The sequence below is a fragment of the Hordeum vulgare genome, chromosome 4H, assembly GCF_904849725.1.
Source record: "Hordeum vulgare subsp. vulgare chromosome 4H, MorexV3_pseudomolecules_assembly, whole genome shotgun sequence".
NCBI lineage: Eukaryota > Viridiplantae > Streptophyta > Magnoliopsida > Poales > Poaceae > Hordeum > Hordeum vulgare.
This window is the reverse complement of record NC_058521.1, coordinates 337081722-337104429: the sequence shown is the minus strand read 5'-3', so window position 1 is coordinate 337104429 and position 22708 is coordinate 337081722. Positions and strand designations below refer to the sequence as shown.

The window sequence follows — 22708 nt, the reverse complement described above, 5'->3', positions numbered from 1 at the left end:
ATTTTCATGGCATGTTTACATGATGAAAACTACAGATAATCATGACATACATGGCATGAGAAACCTACTATCAGCAACTAGACATATCATACTACAAATCACTCCATTGCACACATTCAAAAGAGGCATGGTTTTTTAATTCCAGCTTCGCAAAATGGAACTTTACGAAAACAAACTAGCAGTTTTATCATGATAGCACTTTTAGAGATACATATGAACATGATAGAGATTATTTATATGGCATCCAGAGGAATGGAATCAAAGTATACATCACATGGAGCAATACGAAAAAGGAATCACATGCAAAAGACCTACGGATTAGTTGCAATCATCCACGCAAGATTGAATAAAATAAGAGTTTAGACATATTAATGAAGCACCTGCAATAGAGATTTGAGCATGTAGATGCAACCTATTATGCATGCAAATGCCACAATCATGTAGAGCACATCAAGCACAACATTTTTCATATAAACTTTATTTAAATCGGAGCTATGGTTATTTAGTTATAAACTTTCATATATAAATGTTCAATGCAAACAACAGGTTTGAACATTTTTATCATGCATGAAAGTGGGTATTGTGAAACTACACGAAATTCGAAACATTTTTCAAATATAGTCTTTTAAAGGGATGCACGGTTATTTAATTATGAGCGATGCAAATTAATGGGTTTTTATGATTATGAAATTCAAAGGTTAATAACCAAAATTCGCATAGAGCGAAAAAAAATGACCCTCACCGAATCTAAAACATGAGCATAGGATAGCTATCTAGCACACTGAACGTCACATAACAGAGTGAGGGGGCTCGCTTCCTCACCCATGGGCCATTCGGATGGGCACGAGGTTGGGTTGGCATGGTGGCTAGGCCGCGGGGGACTGTCCTAGCCTATACGGCGGATCTGCTGCTGGGCCGGAGACGACCTGGGCCGGCGAGGCTACCGGGCCCTTGCACTGCCGGCAAGCGTCAATCGTGCTCCTCCCGATCCCGCGTGGATCGAGGGAGCCAGGCTGGCGGCGGCATGCCTTCTAAAGCCCAAACTTCCATTTCTCCTACTCGTTGTCCCCCTTGCTTGGTTCTTCCTCTAACCGGTTGTTGTGTAACAAGAGGGCCTTTCCTGTGCAGCTCAGGTGGAAGGCGAAGAAGGCATGTTGGGGAACGTCGCATGCGAAACAAAATTTTCCTATGCTCACAAAGATCTATATATGGAGACTAACATCTACGAGAGGGGAGTGCATCTACATACCCTTGTAGATCGCTAAGCGGAGGCATATATAACGCGGTTGATGTAGTCGAACGTCTTTGCGATCCAATCATGATTTGTCCCACGGTCTCGTCATGATCCGTCTCACAATCCCATCACGATCCATCCGATCTAGTGCCGAACAGACGGCACCTTCGCGTTCAGCAAAAGTACAACTCGTTGATGATCTCCGCCTTCTTGATCCATCAAGAGGGGGCAGAGAGGTAACTAAGTTCTCCGACAGCCTAACGGCGTAGCTGTGATGGGCGGAGCTGATCCCCCAGGGCTTCGCCATGCACTGCCGAACCTAATCTAGAGGCAGAACTAACTAGAGGGAGGGAGAGCGGTTGCGCCTTAGATTGTGTGTTGGTTGCCCTCTCTCCCCTCTAGTATATATAGGAGGCAGGGGGAGGTTTGACGCCCTGGGGTTTCCCCTAGGGCTGGCCGGCCGCATCCAAAGAGGGGGAATCCTGCTTCACTAAGGGAGGTGGAGTCCTACTCCTAGTAGGATTCCCTCCCACTTGGCCTCCTCCCACCTCCTTGGCGCAAGGGCCTTTAGGGGCTGGCTGCCCAGCCCACTAAGGGCTGGTGCGACACCTCTTAGGCCCAAGTGGCCCCTGGGGTGGGTGGACTTATCCCGATGGACCCCCGGAATGGTACACTACCAGAAATGCCTAAAACTATTCCGGAGCCCAAATACCCTCTTCATATATATATATATATCAGTCTTCGTCTCCATACCATTCTGGAAGTCCTCATGATGTCCGAGATTTCATCCGGGACTCCAAACAACCTTCGGTCACCAACATACATAACTCAACTATACCGAAACGTCACCGAACCTTAAATGTGCAGACCCTGCGGGTTCGAGAACTATGCAGACATGACTGAGACACTCTTCGGTCAATAACCAATAGCGGCACCTGGATGGCCATATTGGTTCCCACATATTCTACAAAGATCCTTATTGGTCGAACCTCTAAGTCCAGGATTCAGTTAAGCCTGTATACTATTCCCTTTGTCCATCGATATGTTACTTGCCCGAGATTCTATCGTCGGTATCTCCATACCTAGTTCAATCTCGTTACCGGCAAGTCTCTTTACTCATTCTGTAATACAAAATCCTGTGACTAACTCCTTAGTCACATTTATTGCAAGGCTTTCTATGATGTTGTATTACCGAACGGGCCCTAGAGCTACCTCTCCATCATACAGAGTGACAAATCCCACTCTTGATCCATGACAACACAACAGACACCTTCGAAGATACCTGTAGAGCACCTTTATAGTCACCCAGTTACGTTGTGCCATTTGATACACACTAGGCATTCCTCCAGTGCCCGGGAGTTTCATGATCTCATGGTCATAGAAACACATACTTGACATGCAGAAAATAGTAGCAATAAACTGACACGATCATATGCTACGTTCATAATTTGGGTCTTGTCCATCACAGCATTCTCCTAATGATGTGATCCCGTTATAAAATGACAACTCATATCTATGGCCAGGAAAACTTGACCATCTTTGATCAACGAGCTAGTCCACTAGAGGCTCACTAGGGACAAAGTGTTGTCTATGTATCCACACATGTATTAGAGTTTCCAATCAATACAATTCTAGAATGGATAATAAACGATTATCATGAACAAGGAAATATAATAACAACTAATTTATTATTTCCTCTAGGGCATATTTCCAACAGTCTCCCATTTGTACTAGAGTCACTAATCTAGTTCAATTCACTATGTGATTTACACCCAATAAGTTCTGGGTTTAATCATGTTTGCTTGTGAGAGAGGTTTTTAGTCAACGGGTCTCAACCTTTCAGATCCGTGTGTGCTTTACAAATCTTAATGCCATCGTGTAGATGCTACTACCACAAGCTATTTGGAACTATTCCAAAATGACAACTCCACTATACGAATCCGGTTTGCTACTCAGAGTCATCCGGATTGGTGTCAAATCTTGCATTGATGTAACCCTTTACAACGAACTCTTTTATCACGTCCATAATCGAGAAACATTTTCTTAGTCGTCAAGTTACTAAGGATAATTTTTTACCGCTGTCTAGTGATCCATTCCTGGATCACTCTTGTACACTTGGACAGATTCATGGCAAGGCACACATCAGGTGCGGTACACAACACGGCATACAATAGAGCCTATGGCTAAAGCATAGGGGACGACCTTCGTCCTTTCTCCTTTTTCAGTCGTGCTCGAGATTTGAGTATTACTCAAATTCATACTTACAACACAGCCAAAAACTCCTTTGACCAATCTATTTTGAACTCCTTCAAAAACTTTTCAAGGTATGTATTCATTGAAAGTTTTATCAAGCGTCTTGATCTATCTTCATAGATCTTGATGCCCAATATTCAAGCAGCTTAATTTAGGTTTTCGTTTGAAAAAGTCCTTTCAAACAACCCTATATGCTTTCCAGAAATATTTTATCATTCTCGATCAACAATATGTCAACCACATATACTTATCAAAAATTCTATAGTGCTCCCACTCACTTTCTTGTAAATACAAGTTTCTCATAAAGTTTGTATAAACCCATTAACTTTGATCATCTCATCTAAGGGGATATTCCAACTCCGAGATGTTTGCTCCTGTCCATAAAAGGATCGATGGAGCTTGCATACTTGTCAACATCCTTAGGATCGACAAAACCTTCTGGTTGTATCACATACAACCTTTCCTCAAGAAAAACGTCGAGGAAACAATGTATTGATATATATCTCCAAGATTTCATAAAAAATGCAGAAACTGCTAACATAATTCCAACAGACTTTTAGCATCTCTATGGGTGAGAAAGTCTCATCATAGTCAACTCCTTCAACTTGTTGAAAACCTCTTTGCGATAATGCGAGCTTTCTAAATGGTGACCTTCACCTTCATCGTCTTTCTTGCTTTTAAAGATCCACTTGTACTTAATAGCCTTACGTCCATCAAGTAGTTCTTCCAAAGTATACACTTTGTTTTCATACATGGATCTTATCTCGGATTTCATGGCACCCAACCATTCGTCGAAATCCAGGCCCACCATCGCTTCTCCATAGCTCGTAGGTTCATTGTTGTCCAACAACATGACCTCCAAGACAGGATTACTATACCACTCTGGAGTAGTGCGTGTCCTTGTCAACCTGCGAGGTTTGGTAGTAACTTGATCTAAAGCTTCATGATCACCATTGTTGGCTTCCTCTTAAATTTGATGTAGGCGCCACACGAACAACTTCTTGCGCCCTGCTACACTCTATTTCAAGTCACGGTTCAACAACCTCATCAAGTTCCACCATCCTCCCACTCAATTCTTTCGAGAGAAACTCTTTCTCGAGAAAGGACCCGTTTTTTAGCAACAAACACTTTGCTTTCTGATCTGAGATAGGAGGTGAACCCAACTGTTTTGGGTATCCTATGAATATGCATTTATCCGCTTTGGGTTCAAGCTTACCTGGCTAAAGCCTTTTGACATAAGCATCATAGCCTCAAACTCTAAGAAACGACAACTTAGGTTTCTTCAAACCATAGTTCATATCGTGTTATCTCAACGGAACTACGTGGTGCCTTATCAAAGTGAATGTGGTTATCTCTAATGCCTAACCCCAAAACAATAGTGGTAATTCGATAAGAGACATCATAGTATGCACCATATCCAATAGGGCACGACTATGATGTACGGACACACCATCACACTATGTTGTTCTACGTGGCATGAGTAGCGAAACAATTTCCACATTGTTTTAAATATATAACAAACTCGCAACTCAGATATTCATATCCATGATCACATCGTAGACATTTCATCCTCTTGTCACGACGATCTTCAACTTCACTCTGAAACTGCTTGAACTTTTCAATAATTTAGACTCGTGATTCGTCAAGTAAATACACATGTATCTACTCAAATCATGTGTGAAGTAAGAACATAACAATATCCACTGCGTGCCTCAGCACTCATTGGAATTCACACATCAAAATGTGTTATTTCCAATAAGTCACTTTCTCGGTACATCTCATTGGAAAACAAGGCCTTCAGTCATCTTGGCCATGTGGCATGATTTGCATGTCTCAAGTGATTCAAAATCAGGTGAATCCAAAAGATCCATCTACATGGAGTTTTTTCATGCATTTACACCAATAGGCATGGTTCGCATGTCTCAATCGATTCAAAATGAGTGAGTCAAAAGATCCATCAGCATGGAGCTTATTAATGCTTTTATACCAATATGATTCAAGCGTTAGTGCCACAAGTAAGTGGTACTATCATTACTACTTTGTATCTTTTGGCATCAATATTATGAACATGTGTACCACTACAATCGAGATTCAATAAGCCATTCATATTAGGTGCATGACCATTGAAGGTTTTATTCAAGTAAATAGAGTAACCATTATTCTCTTTAAATGAATAACCGTATTGCAATAAACACGATCCAATCATGTTCATGCTCAATTCTAACACCAATCAATATTTAGCTTTAACACTAATCCCTAAGGTAGAGAGAGTGTGCGATGGTGATCACATCAACCTTGGAAATACTTCCAACATACATCGTCACCTCGCTTTTAGCTAGTCTCCGATTATTTCCTAGCTTTTATTTCGAGTTACTAACATTTAGCAACTGAACGGGTATCTAATACCCATGTGCTACTAGGAGTACTAGTGAAGTACACTTCAATAGCACGTATATCCAATATACTTTTGTTGACATTGCCAGCCTTCTTATCTACCAAGTGTCTAGGGCAGTTCCGCCATATTGATTATTCCCCTCATCACATAAGCACTTAGTCTCGGGTTTGGGTTCAACCTTGGGTTTCTTCATTGAGTGGCAACAAACTTGTCATTCTCCAAGGTTCCCTTCATTCCCTTTGCCCATCTTGAAACTAGTGGTTTTACTAACCATCAACACTTGATGCTCCTACCTGATTTCTACCTTCGCGGTGTTGAACTTCGCGAATAGCTCAGGGATCATCATCTCTATCCGCAATATGTTAGAGTTCATCACGAAGCTCAGTGGCTTGGTTGCAGTGACTTTGGAGAACTATGTCAATCACTATCTTATTTGGAAGATCAACTCCCACTCGATTCAAGCGATTGTAGCACCCAGACAATCTGAACACATGGTCAACGATTGAGATTTTCTCCCTTTGGAGGGAAAGAATATTGTCGGAGATCTCATACCTCTCAACACAGGCACAAGCCTGAAATTCTAGTTTCAGCTCTTCGAACATATCATATGTTCCATGACATTCAAAACGTCTTGGGTGCCTCAATTCGAAGCCATAAAGCATGACGCACTGAACTATCACGTAGTCATCAGACACATGTATGTCAGATGTTTGCAACATCCACAAACGAAGCTCGGGGGGTAGCACACCGAGCGGTGCATTAAGGACATAAGCCTTCTGTGCAGCAGTGAGGACAATCCTCAGTTTAGGGAGCCATTCCGCATAATTGCTACTATCATCTTTCAACTTAGTTTTCTCTAGGAACATATAAAAAATAGGGGAGCCACAGCGCAAGACGCACTGAATTATCTACAACATAATTTGCAAAGACACTTTGAATATGTTCATGATAATGAGTTCAATTAATCACATTACTTAAGAACTCCCACTCAAATTGACATCCCTCTGGTTATTCGAGTGGTACATGATCCAAATCCACCAACTCAGGTCTGGTCATCTTGTGAGTTGAGTTGGCTTCAATGGTGAACATCTCTATGTTGATCATATCTACTATATGACTCATGTTTGACCTTTCGGTCTCTTCTGTTTGGAGGCCATGTCTGTACATGCTAGGCTCGTCAAGTTTAACCCGAGTGTTCCACGTGTGCAAAACTGTCTTACACCTCTTGTATGTGAACGTAGTGTCTATCACACCAGATTATCACGGGTGTCTCGAAACGACGAACTTTCACAACGGTGCACACTCGGGGAGAACACAATTCTATCTGGAAATTTTAGTGAGGGATCACCTTACAATGCTACCATCGTCCTAAGCAAAACAAGGTGCATAAAAGGATTAACATCACATGCAAATCATAAGTGACATGATATGGCCATGATCTTGTGCTTTTGATCTCCATCTCCAAAGCACTGATATGATCTTCATCGTCACCGGCACTACACCATGATCTCCATCATTGTGCTGCCATCGAGGTTGTAGCGCCAACTATGTTGTAACTACTAAACCTACTGAACTAGCGATAAAGTAAAGCGTCACCAAGCACCAAAATAAATTAAAGACAACCCTATGGCTCTTGTCGGTTGCCGTAGTATCGACATGCAAGTAGATATTTAACTATTAAAACATGATCATCTCATACATCAAATATATCGCATCATGTCATTGGCTATATCACATCACATGCATACCCTGCAGAAACAAGTTAGATGTCCTCTAATTTGTTGCTACATGTTTTACGTGGCTGCTATGGGTATCTAGCAATAACGGTTCTTACCTACTTAAAACCACAATGGTGATACACAAGTTGCTATCTAACCTTCTCCAAGGACCACCTTTGTCAAATCCGATTCAACTAAAGTAGGAGAAACAGACACCCGCCAGCCATCTTTATGCAACAAGTTGCATGTGAGACGATGGAACCGGTCTCTCGTAAGCGTACGAGTAAGGTTAGTCTGGGACGCTTCATCCAACAATAACGCCGAATCAAGAAAAGACTAAGGAGGAAAGCAATCTGAATATCAACACTCACAAACTCCTTTGTGTTCTACTCGAGGTCTCATATACGTATAGACCTAGCTCATGATGCCACTTTTGAGGAACATCGCATGGGAGACAAAAAAAATTCCTACGCTCACCAAGATCAATCTATGTAGACTAACATCTACGAGAGGGGGAGTGCATCTACATACCATTGTATCGCTAAGCGAAGTGTATATAACGCGGTTGAAGTATTCGAACGTCTTCGTGATCCAATCACAATCCTTCCCACGATCTCGTCATGATCTGTCCCGCGATCCCATCACGATACATCCCAATCTAGTGCCGAACGGATGGAACCTCCGCGTTCAGCACATGTACAGCGTGATGAAGATCTCCGCCTTCTTGATCCACCAAGAGGGGGAAGAGAGGTAACTGAGTTCTCCGACAGCCTAACGGCGTGGCGGTGATGGTGGTGGAGCTGATCCAGCAGGGCTTCGCCATGCATCGCCGAACCTAATCTAGAGGAAGAACGAACTAGAGGGGGGAAGAGGGGTTGCGCCTTAGATTGTGTGTTGGCTGCCCTCTCTCCCCTCTAGTATATATAGGAGGGAGGGGGAAGGGGTGGCGCCCTAGGGTTTCCCCTAGAGTTGGCCGGCCGCACCAAAAGAGGAGGAATCCTCCTCCACTAAGGGAGGTGGAGTCTTACTCCTAATAGGATTCCCTTCCACTTGGCCTCCTCCCACATCCTTGGCGCAAGAGACTTTAGGGGATGCCGTCCCAGCCCACTAAGGGTTGGTGCGCCACCTCTTAGCCCCATGCAGCCCCTCGGTGGGTGGACTTCTCCCGATAGACCCCCGGGACCCATTCGTCATTCCCGGTACACTAGCGGAAATGCCCTAAACCATTCCGGAGCCCAAATACCCTCTTCCTGTATATCAATCTTCTTCTTCAGACCATTCCAGAACTCCACATGATGTATGGTATCTCATTCGAGACTCCGAACAACCTTCAGTCACCAACATACATAACTCAACTATACCGAAACGTCACCGAACCTTAAATGTGCACACCTTCAGGGTTCGAGAACTATGCAGACATGACCGAGACACTCTCCGGTTAATCACCAATAGTAGGACCTGGATGCCCATGTTGGTTCCTACATATTCTATGAAGATATTTATCGGTTGAACCACTATGTCAAGGATTCAGCTAATCTTGTATAATATTCCCTTTGTCCATCGGTATGTTACTTGCCCGAGATTCGATCGTCGATATCTCCATTCCTTGTTCAATATCGTTACCGAAAAGTTTGTTTGCTCATGCCATAATACAAAATCCCGTGACTAACTCCTTAGTCACATTGCTTGCAAGGCTTGTTGTGATGTTGTATTACAAAGTGGGCCCTAGAGATACCTCTTCGTCACAGGGAGTGACAAATCCAAGTCTTGATCCATGCCAACCCAACAAACACCTTCGGAGATACTTGGAGAGCACCTTTATAGTCACCTAGTTACATTGTGGAGTTTGATACACACAAGGCATTCCTCCGGTGCCCGGGAGTTGCATGATCTCATGGTCATAGAAACAGATACTTGACATGCAGAAAACAGTAGCAATAAACTGACATGATCATATGCTACGTTCATAGTTTGGGTCTTGTCCATCAAATCATTCTCCTAATGATGGGATCCCGTTATCAAATGACAACTCATGTCTATGGCCAAGAAACCTTTACCATCTTTGATCAACGAGCTAGTCCATTAGAGGCTCACTAGGGACGGAGTGTGGTCTATGTATCCACGCATGTATTAGAGTTTCCAATCAATACAATTCTAGCATGGACAATAAACGATTATCATGAACAAGGAAATATAATAATAACTAATTTATTATTGCCTCTAGGGAATATTTCCAACAGGTCAACCACGGTGGGGTAGACGGTGCGGCAAGCATGGGCAGCGGGAATAGGCTTATGTGAGTGGTATGGGCCGTGGGCGACGGTTCTCGGCCCGATCCTACCGGATCCATGTAGAAGATGGGTGCAGCGCAAGTCGAGGCCCGGTGATGCGGCTCCACGGAGGGGCGACCTCGGGCGCCATGGTAGCTTGAGGTAGCGGGAAATCAGACGGTGTGGCGCACGGGGTGCTCGGAGCATGGGGACGCGACATTGATGGAGCAGAGTGGGGTGGCGGCACACGGTGATAGCGGTCCGGCGAGCGGGCGTGGGCAGGACGGCAGCGATGATGGGCTCTAACGATGCTAGGATTTCGGGAGCAGCGGGCGGTAGAACGAATGTGGGCGACGGCGGCTCCCCATGGGCCCGGTTCGAGCCCTAGCAGGCCACGGCGGATGAGAGGTGGGAGGAGGAGGAGACAACTCGCGGCTAGGGTTTGGGTAGGCACTAAAAATGACGCAGGGGTAGGGTTTACCCAATTTGGACAAGGAGGTTGTCTATTTATAGGCAGGGACAGCTAGAAGAGGGATTTTTAGGGCGTCTTCAGAGTGTTGATCTCGATCGGATGGTCCGTAAGCGAGGGGGGGATGGTTGGGCTAGCAGGATGTGTAGGGGTGTCGGGCAAAGAAGAGAGGGAGTTTGTGGCCCGTTACAAAACTTTTAAAACTGAAAAGGTCTCACAATTCGATTGTCTATAATGTCACTATATTTTTAACGGTTCGGGTATCAAACGACCTCTAAATACGACCAAATATAGCATGCGGTCTACCTATAATAAAATAAGACCACACGCAAACTTCCAACCCATTACGGGGAAGTTTTATGCACACTCTTTAAAAAATATTTTAATGATGCCACGGGCACGTGCGTGCGTGGTTGGTCCCGAAACATTCGTCGACGAGAATGGAGAGAACTGGCAACTAATAACGGATGCAAGTTTGAAACAAAATATGGCAATGTAGCACCGATGTTATGCATATGATGCGCATGATGCGATGATGAATGCGACAACCAATTAAATCACACGGGGACAACGGAATAAATAGAGACTCTTCTGGAGCGTTGGTTCCGGGTTGTTATATTACTATTGTTGTTGCTGTTGTCACACCTGCTACTCAACTGCTACCATTTCTATTGTTACCAAATTGCTACTATCACTTCTACTGTCACTACTATCATTTGTTCTGCTACTAAATCCTTGATGCAGAGAGATATTCCAAGTGTGTTTGAATTCACAACTCAATTGTCAAGGCCACTAAATGTTCTTTGTCTCTCCTTGTGTCGAATCAATAAATTAGGGTGAAATACTAGACGGGAAGATTGTCACGATCATGTATACTTATGGGTTAGCAAGACCTTTTTCTAGCACTGTTTCCAGGGAGCATAGCTTTATTTATTGTGTTGACTTAAGGATATCCAATTGCCACTATGATGAATCTAGAAGATAATCCAGCTAAGAGCGTCCCCTCTCGCACGAGAGAAGGTAAGGAACTACCATCTAGATCTGCTTTTGATTCACCTACTGTTTTGAATCAACTTGTTACACCACCACCTGTTGATCGTCCTAATATGTCACATGAACTGGATGATGCTACTTCTTAAATTAATCATGATAGAATTGCTACACATGTTGAAACTAAAACTATGCCACTGAGTGAATTACTTGATGCTCATATTGCTAGAGCTAGCGAACTTGAAAATGTTGAAACTAATGAAAACTTTGGATCACCTGTTACACCTCGTCCTCCTAATAGATATGTATTGCCTTATGTACTTGAAGGTTATGTTATGGATGGTGAGAGGTAGCTATTGCTTGTGAAAGATAGATTTGATGTGAAGAGATTACTATGCAAACTAAAAGAAAAATCTATGATTGAGAAAATGAAATAGTATCCTAAATCTGCTACTTCTCCTATATTTGTCATTGATAATGACTATGAATTCGCTATAGGCCCTGAACTAATTCCAATAGTAGAGTATGATCCTTTCCATGGCTACGAAAATGAAAATGTGGTCGAACACCTTATTAAATTTAATGATATTGTTGCCTTGTTTACCAATGATGAGAAGATACGCTACTATTATACCCTTCAGCCTTTTCCTTTCTCGCTCAAAGGTGATGCCAAGGAATGGTTCCTTTCTCTTGATCTTGGTTGTATGCTTAGTCCCCAGGATATGCTTTCTTACTTGTCTGAAAAATATTATCCTGTTCACAAGAAACAAGCTTCTTTATAGGAAATATTTAACTTTGTGCAAATTAAAGAAGAGAATCTCCCTCAATCTTGGGGGAGACTTCTCCGATTACTTAGAGCTTTGCCTAGTTGTCCTCTTGAGAAGAATGAAATTCTTGATATCTTTTATAATGGAGTAACACATGCTTCTAGGTATTTCCTAGATAGTTGTGCGGGTTGTGTTTTCAGGGAAAGAATCGTTGTACAAGCAGAAGAGTTATTAAATAATATATTACAAAATACCAATGATTAGACACTTCTTGAACTACCGCAGGAACCTATTCGAAAGAAGATAGATATTCCATTCCTCGGCCCTAAAGATGTGCAAGAAGCAAAAAAGATCTATCAAAGAGAAAGGTATTAAAATTGATTGAGGATGTGAAGAAAATTACCACCGATTGAAGAAATACATGGACTTGATACTCCAACACAGGTAGTAGAGGTAAACTCCCTCTGTTACATTATTGAAAATGATATACATTATGCTAAGACTCCTGATTAATGCATGGATGAATTTGATAATTACATTGTTAAACAAGAACACTTCAATAACTATGTTAAGGATCAATTGAAAAATAATGACATGATGGTAGACCGCATAAGTGACTTGATGTTTTAGAATTACTAATGATATGAAAGGTCTAGGTAAACATGCCTCTATGGTTCACACCCAACTAGATCGAGTAGCTAAGTCACAAAATGATATGCTTGCTGAAATGAATAATAATATTAATGATCATGCTGTTAGAGTAATGACTATAGGAGGTAGAATGACTCGGGAACCTCTTTACCCTGAATGTCACCCTAAAATAATAGAATAGGATTCTTAGAGAATTCATGATGATACACCTAGTCCCATTAATAAGAAAAAGAAAAAGAAAAATGATAGGACTTTGCATGCACCTAGTGAACCTGATATTGAGAAAACTGCCGAGAATCATAATGATGTTTCTATTTCTGATGTTGAGACACAATCTCGTAATGAACATGAACTTAGTGATAATGATAATGATTATAATGACGTTCTTGTAGAAGTTCCACCGGGTACTAATAAGGAACCTAATAATTATGTGGAGATAAAACATGTTCAGGCTCTTGATAACCCACCTATTAAAAATAAATGTTATGAAAAGAGGCTAATTTTCTTAATATTGCATTTTTTATTCTTTTTGAAAAATAATGCACCAATTTGAATATTTTCAAAAATAGGCCTGCCTCGGCCCTGGTGTGGCCGACAGGAGGCTGTCGGCTCTGGCGTGGCCGACAGGAGGCCAGTCGGCCTAGGCCCGGCCGATCAGTGGCTATCGGCCATGTGGCGGTGGACTAGTGGCCAGGCCACGTCGATTCCCTGTCGGCTCTGCCTGTCGGCCCTGGCGAAGCCAATAAGGCTATCGGCCTGGGGGAGGCCGATTAGTGGCCACTAGCCAGCCGAGGCAACCCCTTCCCCCTCTCTTCCTCCTTCCTCCTTTCTTCCTCCTTCCTCTTTCTTCTTTCTCCCTTCTCCCATTCTACCTTATCTCCTTTCTCTCTTTCTCCTCCTACCTTCTCCCCCCACACAAAAATTCTTCCATTTCCACGTTTTGAACCGTACATTTGTTGTGTAAGGAGGAGGGCATCCGAACTATCCGTCTCACTCACGATGGGGTAGTTTGTGGTGCTTGTTTTGAAGCTATTTTTGGTGGTGGTGGTGGAGGTTGAGGTGGAGGTTGTAGTGGTGGTGGTGGTGGTGGTGTGGGTGAAGTTGGTTGTTTTGGTGGAGTTGGAGGTGGTGGTGTGGGATTATTCTCGGTGTTCGTCAAGAGTCGTTCGTCGTTCATCGTTTCTGTGCACGCTTCAAGGGTAAAATATTTTTGTAGATTAGTGTATGAAGTAGTTTCTAAAATTTTACGTGCTCTAGTAGATTAGTATAAATTTAGTTGTTTAACTAGTTTTAGGTGCTCCGGTAGATTAGTATAATTTAGTTTTTTAACTAGTTTTAGGTGCTCCGGTAGATTAGTATAAATTTAGTTGTTTAACTAGTTTTAGGTGCTCCGGTAGATTAGTATAAATTTAGTTTAGTAAATGAAGTAGTTTAATTATTTTTAGGTTCTCCGATAGATTTGGAAAATATATTTCGGTTTGTCGTTCTTCTAGTTTTTTTCCTTGTTGAATAATAAGTTAGGTCAACAGAGATGTCTTATTTAGTGACGTTATGTTTGCACTATGGTCGTGGTACCGTTCAAACAATGAGATGGGAGCTCATCTTAATGAATTTCAGTACACACAGGTGCAGGTGTCCTCCCCTAAAACATGGTCTGTTAGTCAGTTGACAGAATGGCTTGTGCTATGTTTAGGGTTCAATACTGAAACACACACCATCGGTGTTCATGCATTATGGACCCGGTCCACTGGTAATATTTTCTGGTATCTGAAGCATATAGAGCGGGACGACCAGTGGGTGCGCTTGTTACAATCCTGCGAGCGTAGGGGATGTCATCATGTGGCCTTACTTCTCCCCGTGCTAAAGTCGGTGACTGAACCTGAAGTGGAACGTAGCTATGAATATGGTGAGAGCAGTGTAGGGATGCATGATTGACAGTCAATTCATGCGTCCCATGCTGGGGATGATTTTTACGAAGCAGGCCAGAGTAGTCAGGAAGAAGTGGGAGATGCAGATGATTATCTCAGCGGTGAGGCGGATGCCGACGAGATAGATGGGCACATGCAAAACGAGATGCATGAAGAAGATATAGCGGGTGATATTTCCGATGAATCCGCCGAACCAGATGGAGAAGAGCAGGCACATGAAGTGCCTATTCCTACATCATGGAATTAGGACTTCTCATCTGCAATGTTGGTGAACGACGGTCATGATTCTGCCTGGCGGTATCACCAGAACAACATTGCAACAGGTGCCCTCTACCCGAACAAACAAGCTCTAAAGGATGCCATCCTTAATTGGGCAATTTCCACTCAAAGGGTATTTGTAGCTCAAGTTTCTTGTCCGGATAAGTTGACAATGGTTTGTAGAAATCAGGGCTGTCCCGCAAGGGTGCATGGATATCTCCCTAAGTACGCACAAGCTGGGTCATAAATGACTTAGTTAGTCATAATTGTGTTATTCCATGCATCCCTCAAGATCATCCCAACCTTACTTCCACTGTGATAGCTCGCTTGCTTTACAGCGAGATTGTGGAGTGCAAGGCGATAGAAGTGAAGGCTATCCAGAAAAAATTCTTCGTCAGGTTAAAGTACAACATATCATATGGCAAGGCTTGGAGGGCTAAGCAGAAGGCATTGGAGACCAGATTTGGTTCATATTTTGATGCATATGACTCTGTTGTTCGGCTCGTGCAGACACTGCAGAACCGGAATCCTGGCACGTATGTTGACATCCAAGAGTTGTACCTGCCAGAGTTCCCAACAGTTAGGGTGTTGCATTGGTTGTTCTTCTCTTTCGGTGCCTGCATTGAAGCTTTCAGACATTGTCGACCGGTGATATGTGTTGATGGCACATTTCTCACTGGCAAGTACAAGGGTCAGATCCTCACAGCCATAGGTCAAGATGGGGAAAATCAAGTCGCCCACTGGCATTTTCTTTTGTGGAGAGCGAGAACATCGAGAGTTGGACATGGTTCTTCAGGCAGTTGAAAATAGATGTTGTGCAAGATAAGCAGAATGTGTGCATCCTTCATGATAGGCATGCAGGTATACTCAGCGCGATCAAGACATTGTCAAACCCTGCTCCCGGTGAACAAACTCCTTGGCAGGACATTCAGAGTCGTTGGTGCATGCGCCATCTAGGGGCAAATTTCTTCTCGCGGTTTAGAAATAAGAACCTCATGAAACTATTCAAGAAACTCTACAAGCATAACCAACAATGGAAATATGAGCTGATACGTAACAGACTAAATGTTTGCACACAGAGACATGTTAGGGACAGGAGAGCTGCAAGAGATGCTGCTGTCAGGGCACATGTTCAAGCAGTAGCTGCACAATTAGCAACTGGAGTTGTTACCGTGGAGGAAGAGCCGGTTGGGCTTTGTGACTTGCCAGGATTTGACCCTCCTGGTACAAGGAGAAGGCTAGCGAGGACGATTAAAACCTTCGATCAGTGGATAGAGCATGAGCCAGTGGAGAGGTGGTCTCTCTTGCATGACACACATGGAGCCAAGTACGGTGTCATGACTACCAACCTGGGTGAAACATATAATTTTGTCCTAAGAGGAAATAGAGCTTTGCCACTTACAGCGATCGTTGAGGGCATTTTCTATGGCACAGTGAAGTATTTCAGGGAAAGACGTCAAATTGATGCGGAGCATATGACAAACAATCCGAACACACGTTACTGTGAAAGGGTTATTAAGTACATGGATGAAAAGATGAAGAAAGCCCGGTCACACAGTGTTGTCGCCATTGGAAATCTAGAGCGAAGGTTCGAGGTTTGCTTAGCTAACAACAAATTCGGATGTGCAAATGAGATGAGAACACACGAGGTGAAAATTGGAAATGAATTGTGGCCAATGTGTGAATGCACATGCAACAAACCAAAGTTGCTTCACCTACCTTGCTCGCATGTACTTGCTGCTTGTGGGCTCATAGGTCTTGACGCAATCTCTTTTGTGTCTCCGTATTTTCTGAAAGAGGCTGTCCTCTATACCTGGACAGGTGAGTTGATGGGTTTCCGATCAATGGGTAACTTCAACACTGTTGAGCCTGCTCAAAGGCGATACATTCCACATCCTGCGCATATGCGTACAAGTAGAGGGAGGCGGCAGAGTCAGCGCATCCGGAATGACATGGATGAATCTGAGGCCGGTGGGCGCACTGTGCAATGCATTCTATGTAATGAATTTGGGCATAGGGATCCTGATTGTCCCACCTTCGTCACTGCAAGGGGCACTAGGCGTGGACGAGGCAACCGAGGAAGATGAGGAGGAAGAGGGAGGCAAGAGGAGGAGGAAGAGTTTAAAATTTGTACTATCACTATGTTTTAATTTTGGACTAGCTCTATGTTTTAAGTTTGTACTATCACTATGTTTTAAGTTTGTACTATCACTATGTTTTAAGTTTGTACTATCACTATGTTTTAAGTTTGTACTAGCACTACGTTTTAATTTTATACTATGTGTTGCACTACGTTTTGTATTGTATAGCAATGGAGGGAATGTATCTTCTTAATCCGGACGTTGATAGTAAGCATCGTGCTTCGCTATTAACTGAGCACAAGCTCGTACCACTTGTCACTCGTACTGCTAAGGTGGACTGGAGTATACATCCGCTGTGGGTTGAAAGGTAACTGTTTTTATCTTAAACTTTAATCATTGTATTAAATATGCATTGTAAGTAACATAAATTTTATGATTGGTGGATATGCAGACTCAAATGGGCTGGGCTTTTACCGTTCGCACGTCTAGTTGAGGCCACTGAGACGTCGCGGCACCTCAGCATTGACTCTTCTTTGCTCACTTGCTTAGTGGACCGATGGAGGCCTGAGACTCACACGTTCCGCTTCAGGTGGGGTGAGATGGCTCCTACTCTAGAAGATGTCTCAATGTTGCTCGGACTTCCGTTGGCGGGAAATGCGGTAGGACTGTTGGAGGACCCGCCAGATTGGCAACAAACTTTGGCAGCACGTTTCTTCAATATATATGATGGGGCTCCAATACTGGCGTCAGAGGCGCACGGACCTAAGTATGACTGGTTACAACATTTCAGGGTTAGTTCCTACCTCGCATATCTATCAAAGGTAAATGTTTCAAGTTGCAATATTTCCAGGTTATTCACAAGTCCCTTTCTCCTTACATGATTGCAGATCGAGAGATTTCCAGGTTATTCACAAGTCCCTTTGAGTGCTATACAGATTACTCGTAGCCTGGAGGCATACCTATTGTGGCTTCTCGGGAAGGTGATGTTCACAGAGAACCATGTCACTACTTTGAGTGCGCGTTACATCCCCATTGCACTGGAAATCGCGACTGCTGAGTTAGCTGAACAGATCACACCGAGGAGTTGGGGATCCGCGGTATTAGCTGCTACGTACCGAGGTATGTGCAACAGTTGTCATCTTTCCACGTCCAAGTCGGCCATTCTTGGTTGCCCGCTGTTTTTACAACTGTGGTCCTGGGAGAGGTTCTCTATTGGACGACCAAACATAGATGTGGACCACAGTTATCATGTGGGCAACATGCTTGATGGTGATGACATCGACTTGCCAACTTTCGGCCTGTGTTGGACGTGTCGCAAGGTATGTCCCCTGGTATAATGTTATCCACCTTCTTAGTTTACACTATGGTTGAAACTAACTTATGTCTTGCGCAGAGACGGTATGCTAGTGAACAGACTAGGCGAGCCTACACTACACTAAATGAGCAGTCTGATACGTACACGGGAGTTATTTGGCAACCGTACACGGAAGTAGTCAGAATTTTTAGATATCCCGGTGGTATTTCTGTGCTATGCACGAGAGATCGGGGTTACTGGATGACAAAATCGAAGATTATCTTCGATGTCTTTGTTGAGGAGATGGCGCAGCAGCGCATTATGAGACAGTTCGGTCTTCGGCAGTTGACTCCTCCACCCAACACAGACAACCTGCTCTCAGTAGTAGTCCACAGGTATGTTATACTAACTATATATTACATTTTGTTTCTCTATGGCCTATGGTTAAACATCATCATAAATTACAGGATGACAAGGAAGGGAACCAATAGGACACGGGCTCAGTGGCTACAAAGGCTTGAAGAGTATGTTTTAGAATGGGAAATTGCCACTAAACGTAGGTGGCATGAACAACAAGCATTTGATCTCGCTGAATACAATGCATATTTGGAGGGGTACATGAGAGGAACACGATTACGCATTGTTCAGCACTCCAATACAGATGAGATTCCGGACCCGCATACGTGTGATACGTACCCGACGTATGATACTTCTGGCTCCAGGCAGTATGCGGTAATATTTATTCTCTTTACGTCATTTAAGTTGTTGTTACTTGCTTCATCATCGGTACTTATTATTCTTAATGACAATTTCAGGGTGAGTTGGCATACAGTCTTCATACTGACGTGATGAACTTTGATCGACAATTGTCATCTGCATCTCTTATGGTACCTCGGTCTCAGATTCAACCATGGCTCAAGAGGCTCGAGCAGAGGATAAGAGATATCTATAAAGCTATCACGTGCACGCGCACTTCGGATGTTGTGCATCACCAGCCGCAGCCTACGCCGGTGCCGCGTCACTCCGTGCATCGACATCAGCCACGTCCACGTCTACAAGGAGTGGAACCGACGCCACATCCACCCCCACCTGACCAGCCTGGCAGTTCAGCGTGGCATCAGCCACAGCACCACGCTTCATCATCGAGCTTCATGTTTCAGCCAACTCCGCAACATCACAATCCTACTCCTGGTTTCATGTATCATCCACATCCAACAGGTATGGTCCCTCCTGCATATCATGGTGTGTCGGCGTCCGGATCTGGGTTAGGGAGTGAACCAGATGAGCTACCATCGCACCAAAACATGTGGTTGGACATGTTTTCTACTCCTCCACCGTGGCCCACACAGGATACACAGTATGACCAGGGTGGATCCGAGATTCCTCCTTGTAACATTAGCCCCCCCCCCCACATGTGGGGATGGAGTACACCCCCCACACCCCCAGAGCGCCAACCGAGACGTCGTGAGTGAAGCAAACTCTTTGCCCTGCTATGTATCACTTCAGACTTATGTCTATTTTATGTAAGAAACTTATGTGTATTTTATGTATGAGACTTATGTGTATTTTATCTATGAGACTTATGTGTATTTTATCTATGAGACATATTCCTATCTATTTCTATGCTCAGTTGGTTCATCGTGGATAACACATATACTACCAATAACTTGAGATTACAAACAAAGTAAGATTCCGGAGATACATAAAATAAGATACATGAAATAAGATACATAAAATAAGATACATTAAGATGCAGAGTTCATACAAAAACTACATAAAGTCGTCGTCATCCTTCGATGATGCTGAGCTCTGGCCCTTCGACGAAGCGGTACTCTTGGCACTCGTTGATGTTGCCCTCTTGTCCTTGCTACTCGGCATGAAGATATCGTCTTCATCCTCGCTATCATCAATCCATAAAAAGGGATGTTTTACTCCACCTCCACCGCGTATGTGCTGGCCTTTCTTCTTCCATCTTTCATTCAACCGCAGAAGTTCCTTCTGAATCTCCTCATATGTCCTTGCAGGCCACCCCTTCCTAGCTAATGCATGAGCAATCTCATTCAGTAGCGTGTCACTACTAATGAGTTCGTCCCGTGAAACTATTCTATTGTCTATCTTGAAATTGCTAGCCAAGCGTAGAAGACACTCAGACATACCACTGTGAAAACTACAATCGAAAGGATAATGAGACATTTTGAGCACACTCCTTACCAACCTTGTTGTGGAGAGGGTTTTATAGGTGCCGAAGAGCGGGAAATAAATGGCGGGAAAGCGAGGCGGGAACAAAATGGCAGGAAAGCAAGGCGGGAACAAAATGGCGGGAAAGCAAGGCGAGAACAAAAATGCTCAGTTGGTTCTTCGTGGATAACACATATACTACCAATAACTTGATATTACAGACAAACTAAGATACACCTTGCCGGAATTAAAATACAACTTGCTGAAATTAAGATACAATGTGCTCACACAACTTGCTGAAATTAAGATACAACTTGCTGAAATTAAGATACAACTTGCTGAAATTAAAATAAATCAACTCAGTCCAGCGTGGATATTTGCCTTTTCCATCACCGGCTTCTTCTGCTGCTTTGGCCGCACGAGCCCTTTCTCTCTTTCTCTCCCTCTCAGCTTCACGGGCCTGTTCCCGTTGTCTGTAAACCTCCTCCAACCAAAGTTTCTCTTCTTGGTTCTTCCTTTTCATCTCATCAATAAAAGCCCTCTGCTCCACACAGTAATCTTCCCACTCTTTCTTCTGCTCTGCTTTCTCCTCTGCTTCAGCCTTCCCGCGGCGCTCTTCCAAGTCCAAGCTAGCCCATGCACGGCGACCTCTTTCACGAATCTCGGTCACCGCCCAGTCCGGCATTTCCATGTGAATCCAACGATAGTACATGCAGAGAGGAGGAGGAGACTACAAAAAATATATATAAATATCAAGTAAACAATAATATCAACAACATATTTACTCTGGATAACTTGAGCATACCGGAGGCCTGAGGTACGCAGAAATAGATTCGGGCGGATCAGATTCAGCCTTGGCGCACATGGAAAACTTCATGCCCAACCAATCTGAAAAACCTGTCACCTCCTTCACCTTGCAGAGATCACCGCACCAACATCGAACTGCTTCCACACCCCGAGGCAAACTCGCACTCTGCATTTTCTTAGGCCTGATGCTCTGAGCCGAGCAAGGCAAACTCATATTGACTAGATGATGGAGGAAGGCAGTGCTAATGTTCTCAAGTGAGGCTGGATGATGGAGGAAGGCAGTCCAATGCCTCCTTTTATAGACTTAGATGACCAGGAAGATGGCGGGAAGACAAGGAGGGAAATGAGGCAGGAAAGATTTGGCGGGAAATAAGAGGGTAAATAGTTGGTGCGAAAGGTGACGGGAAAAGAAAAGGGCAAAATTTGGCGGGAAAGGTGGTGCGAAAAATTAGGCGGGAATGGAGACGTGGAAATATTTGCGGCAACGGAGGAGGGAACAAAATGGCATGGTCGATTGGGGGAATATGGGCGGGAAATGGAGTCGGGAAAATAGCTAACGTTCAAAATACACATAAGTTTCTTACATAAAATATCATCGCGAGTTAGACGGATAGTTTGGATGTCCTCCTCCTTACACAACAAATTTACGGTTCAAAACGTGGAAATGGAAGACTTTTTGTGTGGGGGGAGAAAGAAGGAGAAGAAATAGAGAAAGGAGATAAGGTAGAATGGGAGAAGGAGGGAGATAAGAAATAGAGAAAGGAGAAGGAAGGAGGAACAAGGAGAGGGGGGAAGGGCCGGGCTGGTGCTGCCTCGTGGCCACTAGTCGGCCACGGCTAGGCCGATTGCCCTATCGGCTTCCCCAAGGCCGACAGGCAGTGGCCTGGCCACTGGTCGGCTCCCACGTGGCCGAGAGCGGATAGTCGGCCTAGGCCCGGCCGACTGCCTCGTGTCGGCCGCACCAAAGCCGACAGCCTCCAGTCGGCTAGAGGGTGGCCGAGGCAGGCTTAGTTTTGGAAATTTTCAATTCGGTGCATTATTTTTCAAAAGAATAAAAAAAATGCAATATAAAAAAATTAGCTGATAAGAGAGACATTGTTTCTAGAAAACATGGAAGGGAAAGATAACCATGGGTATAAAAACCCATGACATTCCCTCGAAAGCCTTCTAAAAGTAGGGACTATGATGATTTTGAACGCTTTGCTGAAATGATTATGCATGTCTTTTGGTGCACTTGCTTTACTGGTATGTTGAAAATGCCTCTATATTCTAAGTATATGAAGGATATTATTACCAATAAAATAAAAATACCCGAATCCAAAATTGCTACGTTCTTTGCTAATTACTATTTTGATGCGGGTGTACCCACAATACCTTGCTCTATTAAAAGAAAATATGTTAAAACTGCTTATGTG

The 22708-nt window shown here is 43.7% G+C and overlaps 1 protein-coding gene across 2 annotated transcripts in view; it reads left to right on the top strand.

Annotated features, from left to right (window-relative positions):
* Positions 1-19882, top strand: part of LOC123448585 (serine/threonine-protein phosphatase 7 long form homolog) — a 69848-nt gene extending 49966 nt beyond the window's left edge. Inside the window, exons 2-9 of one of the 2 annotated variants that reach the window (XM_045125539.1) lie at positions 11175-11359; positions 12382-12540; positions 17243-17381; positions 17466-17805; positions 17902-18333; positions 18408-18703; positions 18776-19040; positions 19124-19882. In XM_045125539.1, the coding sequence (XP_044981474.1) occupies positions 17245-17381; positions 17466-17805; positions 17902-18333; positions 18408-18703; positions 18776-19040; positions 19124-19780 (2127 nt within the window). In that variant the 5' untranslated portion in view covers positions 11175-11359; positions 12382-12540; positions 17243-17244 and the 3' untranslated portion in view covers positions 19781-19882. Of the gene's footprint in view, positions 1-11174; positions 11360-12381; positions 12550-17242; positions 17382-17465; positions 17806-17901; positions 18334-18407; positions 18704-18775; positions 19041-19123 lie in introns of both variants that reach the window. The other variant, XM_045125538.1, reaches the window with a different exon arrangement.
* The last annotated feature ends 2826 nt before the right edge of the window (positions 19883-22708 follow it).